Raw genomic sequence first — 5,604 nt, forward strand, 5'->3', positions numbered from 1 at the left:
GAACTTTGAATTCTGCTTATGTCAAAATAACGCCCGTAAATGATTTAAAATTACTGTACTCAAAAATTGAAGAAAGATTCGGCATTGAATTTGGATAGGAATTTCAAGATAAATGGAAAAGGTTTTTAAATGATTGTTTTGTTCTGTGGAATCGGAATGAAAACGATCTACAGTGTTTGATAGATATTTGGCAGACATCCCATCCAATTTTAATCTATACTTTATAGATGAGCGATAACAATCTATCGTTTCTAGATGTAATGGTTACAATTTCAAACAATGACATTGAAACAGATGCATATTACAAACCAACCGATTCGAAGCAATACCTCAATTACAATTCCTATCACCCCCGTCATACTAAAAACAGTGTTCCTTACTCATTAGCACGTAGAATCTGCGCGATAGTATCTAATTCAGATCCTGCACAATATAGACTCGATGAACTGAGGGAGTCACTATTAGAAAGAAACTACCCTAGAAAAATAGTGGAAGACGCAATAAACAAGGCGAAATCACAAAACCGTTGTGATCTTTTAAAACCTAAAGATAAACCTAACGAGAGTGTTCTCGCTTTTGTTAAAACCTTTAATCCCCCAAACCCGGAAATATTTGGAAGTGTTCGGGAAACACTGTATCCCTTAAATAAGTGTAAAGAACTAAAACAAAAAATATCACAAAATAAACTTATTAAAAGTAAAAGACCGAGCCAAAATCTGAAACAGATTCTTACTAGGGCTTCTTTCTCACATGGAAAACAAGAATGTAAAACAGTGTAACAGACAAAATTGTGGAACTTGCCGTCATGTTTTACAATGTTGTTCTTTTACATTCAAAGACGGAAATACTTTCTATGTCCGTGAGAATATGAATTGTGCTTCAAAAAACTTGATTTATGTCATACAATGTGCTGGATGCAAGGCCGAACACATTGGACAGACAGGGGACACCCTAAGAGTGAGAGTGAGGGTCCACCGACAACAAATAAGGGACCCCTCTTGTCGGTGTATTCCACTCAGTCAACACATTGATCAGTGTGCCGGGAATAAAACTCCAAATTTTGTGATATTCCCGTTTAACAAATGTGACAATGATGCATTGAGAAAGATAAAAGAAAGTTATTTTATTAATACTTTCAAACCAAAATTAAATGGCCTGAAATAATTGAATTATTTTATACAATTACAATGTATTGTACATTTTACTGCCACAACAATACTTATTTCTGTAGGTGTCATACGCCTGCCCTATCCTCTTACGCCTGTCTTATTGTGACGTCACAAAGTTAGATTGCACTATGACGTCATACTATGTTAGAGTGCACTGTGACGTCAAAACAGCATAACGGTATAACTGTACTCTTGAAAATCACATGCGTGAAACCAGTTGAGTAAATTATACAGCTCATCTTTGGACTTTTGTATTTTATCTATATATATATATTTAGCACATACATTACCTATATAAAATCTGTCGGCGCTTAAATAAAATAGCATGGCAAGTTTTGGCAACGCAAAAGAAAAAAGATCTGGGTTTGCTAAAACACTAGTAAATCTTTCTGGAGCTGGTCAGCCAGGTGCAGCCGGGTGCTGAATGGCAATAGCCGTACACTGATAAGTGTCCTGCGTGTTGATCACAAAGAACAGTGACCTAACATTTAATGCCTCAAGCTCGTTTGACTGGTTTCCACAACTTGCATCCCAGAGCGCTACATATTATTATACAAGTCCTGAAACCTATGTCGAGTTGGGAAATATCAAGTTGTAGAATATATTTGAAGTTGTTAAAAACTTGAAGAAAAATACATTAATTTTGACAACATTATACAAATATGACGAAGATTCAAGACATTAATGTTGTGTCTTGCTGACATAACATTCAAAGTAGACTGTCCTTTGTATTCCGAAAAATATGTCTCTCAAGGGGTCCTGTTAGATTATTTACATTTAACATTTCCCGATGGCATTCCGCTTGAACGCTACTTGACATCTACAAAATCAATCTCATTATGACATTGTAAATGCAAAGGATCTCCGGTGGCTTTTCATGCCAAACGTCGGAGATGAATGACTATGTTGACGTCAGATTTGTTTATGTACTCAATCATGCATATATGATCCAATAAATCTCCACGAGACACCAAATCCTTTAGTATATAAGACAAGTATATCACCATACATTTCATTTTTATGTCGACAACCACGTCGATAAGTCTCATTACCGTGTAATAGTTGGCTTGCAAAGTTAGACATGAGGATCACGCTTGTTCTGCTGGTTACCTTAAGTTGTCTTGCATGCGTGCATTCGTTTGGAAGAGGTGGGTGGCGAAGGAACAGTTCAAATAGCTTAACACCCAAAGACTCCCCAGGGCGTGGTAGACCTGCAATACGTGGCTCTAGAAGAGGACCTGTAGGGAGTGATAGCCGATTGGGTGGGTCTGGCCTTCCGTCGGGTGGACGAGGATTTGGAGCAAGAGGACAAAGACCGGGTGGAGGACGACCTACAGGAAGAGGACAAAGATTGGGTGGACGAGGACGTTCATCATGGGGACGACGACCTGAAAGGCGAGGACCCACAACTGGGCGGCGCCAGCCACTTGGGCGAGGAGGCCCGATCAGAAATCCATTTATGGCTGCAGTAAGTTTTTTCGATACAATATTTTCATAGGCTTTTCCTTACTTGATACTATACTTTATTCGTTAAAACCGTGTCTGTTGTGTATGGTCTATGATCTCCTCCCATTTGTTTTCTTTCGCACACATGAGATCAAAGACCTTGAGTTCTCAAATAACTGAAATAGTGTTATCTGTTACACTCACTAACTCACTCATCAATTGATTTTATGCGTGTTATGCATACCAGTTCTACAAGAGATCTTAAGGTTTATTACCTTATATGTGCTACACTAGCCAAAATGGGGGAGGCGAGGGTGTAGCCTAGTGGTTACAATGTGTGAAGCCCATTTCTGGTGTCTCCAGCCGTAATAGTGCTGAAATATTGCCAACACTGGCGTAAAACCATACTCACTCACTCACACCGAAGACAAAAATGAAATACATATCTATCATGTGGTAACCATTTAGAATGAAAACATTTAATTCAATTACGAGTTCATAACGTTGATGATTGCAATTATCAGTTTCCTTAAACACTGTTCCAGCTTGGAATGGGCGCCGAGCGTCGACAATGGCTACGTATGGTGGACGCAAATATCACCATCAAGGAGTCAGCTAAGTTCAACAGGACCTCGGAATTCATTATTCTGTCATCATTTGACAGAAGGCTGATGAATTCTAATATTTCATCCGCATTTTCAGCTTATGACTTTCAAAACGTAACTATTTTCATTTATTCTTTTATTGATGAGAGACTTGAGTAGCATTCAGAAGTTGGTGTGATAACACTTTGATTTTCACTGAAGTGTCATCTCAGTTGTAATAAAAACAAGTTGTTTATTCATTAACTTGCATACATTAACTACTAAATGACTAATATTTTGTGTGTGTAAAAGCAAGGCGATAACATGATCGATTCATTTCATACTGGTCTTGAATTTTGAACAAAATGTAACAGCCACTATACAAAGCTTTCCTCCATTTTAATTACTGGCACTCCCGAAGACGTACTCGAGCCCCAAACATTTCAGGTGTTGATCTTCATTACAGGGAGTGGCTGCAGCTCGACTCAGGATAAACAACACCAAAGTCTGTCTGGTGTTCCCCATTTCAGACTTCAACGCAGCGGTCGACTCAATCAGTGGTAGAAATGTAAGTGTTTATCTTTAAAATGCTGACACCACCACCATGACATCTTCAGCTTCATAAAATTGAAATACACCTGTAAGGTACTGGCTAATGACACGGTTGAAGCAGCGCCTACTTAAGTAAACATGAATAAAAATAAGACCTCAATGCCAGATAATAACCAGTCTCAATTATTCAACGAAACAGATTCTATTGGACGTAAAAGGTAAAAGCGCGGTGAAAATTATGAGTACAATGTTTGAAAAAAGGAAGTTTTCGTTTGGTTCGGAGGTTAATGGAAAATTACGTTTTGGTATATTAAACATTCCTGGTTCAAAGCTGAAATCAAAAAGTATATCCAATTGTTCCTACGTGTTCTAACAAGATACACTGTTTCATATGTTGTAAATGTCCACTGACGGGATTATTTTATTTTTTGAAGATGTCTCAGCTCGTAACAACACCAGATAATGATGAAGAATATATAATGAAGACAGATGATAAGATGACAGATGCTGAGCTGGTAGCTTTCAATTCGACCTCACCTGCCCTGTACCAGATCTGCCAGGGACGACGCACTACACCAGCTATCATCATCGACGCCACGACAACAGTACAAATTGGTGAGAAATGAAAGGATATTTCCGCTAGCATTATACATATGGCGCTTTGCTGCTTTCATTCTTCTGGCACCTTGAACACAATACACATCGAACAGTCTTGTTCTTGTTCGGTGCGCATACCAGTTATTCTAAACATACATGCCTTTTAAGACCATGTACCTTTTCTGCTACGGAAATTATCTTTTCGGCCGTGTGTGTGTGTGTGTGTGTGTGTGTGTGTGTGTGTGTGTGTGTATGTGTGTGTGTGTGTGTGTGTGTGTGTGTGTGTGTGTGTGTGTGTGTGTGTGTGTGTGTGTGTGTGTGAGGGATAGGTTGGTTGGCGGTCAACATGGATGTCTCAGTTTGTCTTTGAAATATGCTATGCAGCATTACTTCCCTTTGCCACGCCAGACACCTATGATAGTGGGTTCGAATCCCGGTTCGCCCCTGATGATGTTTCTCAGTTTGTCAGCGCCAAACCTGTGCTCGTCGGTCACTTCGGACTTCCTCCCCACATCGAGCTGACACGCCGTGATTGAATTACTGTTCAACGGCGATAATCCCATCTGACATACTCACTTACTTTAAGATTGTCCTGTAATAACGATATAATCAATTCTTCACCTGTAACCTATGTATGATCTGTTAACAATGAAAAACGCCGCTCTCCTGCTCCATCAATCTCACTCACTCCATCTCTCATTGTTTCTTTCTCTCCCCTCTTACTCTCTGTCTGTCTCTCTTTGTCTCTCTCTCTGTATGTATATATATATATATATATATATATATATATATATATATATATATATATATCACTGTTTCTACCATTCTGTCACCCCCCTTCCACCATACCTACGACTTTACATGCATAGAAGTATATTTTATATATATACTCTTTTATGTTTTGTAGGTGACGACGTAACAGATCTAGACCCTGTGACGTTCTTGTCAATCAACGGCAAAGTAGATATCTATCTAAAGTCTACATTTTCACTATAATAAAAAATTCCTATATTCAGTGTTTTCCAGAAATCCTGGCTGTTTCTGAAAGAGCGGAAACTAAAAGCTACTCTCATCATGGTATCTTAGAACATATCAATTGAATTAATGGACTTGTCAATTGTAGGAACTGCCAAACACTACATGTACATTTTGTTTTGTAATGATATTCCTGAATATTTTGAGAAATGAGAAAAATACACTTTTTTACTGACGATGAGACTACTTGTTCACTGTTTTGTACACATTGCTGAGAAACA

General features: G+C 38.5%; 1 protein-coding gene across 1 annotated transcript; it reads left to right on the plus strand.

The window, feature by feature from the left end:
* The first annotated feature begins 2,250 nt into the window (after positions 1–2,250).
* On the plus strand, positions 2,251–5,344 carry LOC139455285 (uncharacterized). Its single transcript, XM_071236837.1, has 5 exons — positions 2,251–2,637; positions 3,161–3,334; positions 3,666–3,767; positions 4,186–4,366; positions 5,256–5,344. The coding sequence occupies exons 1-5, from the start codon at positions 2,251–2,253 to the stop codon at positions 5,342–5,344; spliced, it is 933 nt and encodes a 310-aa protein (XP_071092938.1).
* Positions 5,345–5,604: the final 260 nt, after the last annotated feature.

The sequence above is a fragment of the Haliotis cracherodii genome, unplaced genomic scaffold (genome assembly GCF_022045235.1).
Source record: "Haliotis cracherodii isolate W230 unplaced genomic scaffold, xgHalCrac1.p SCAF_11, whole genome shotgun sequence".
Classification (NCBI taxonomy): domain Eukaryota; kingdom Metazoa; phylum Mollusca; class Gastropoda; order Lepetellida; family Haliotidae; genus Haliotis; species Haliotis cracherodii.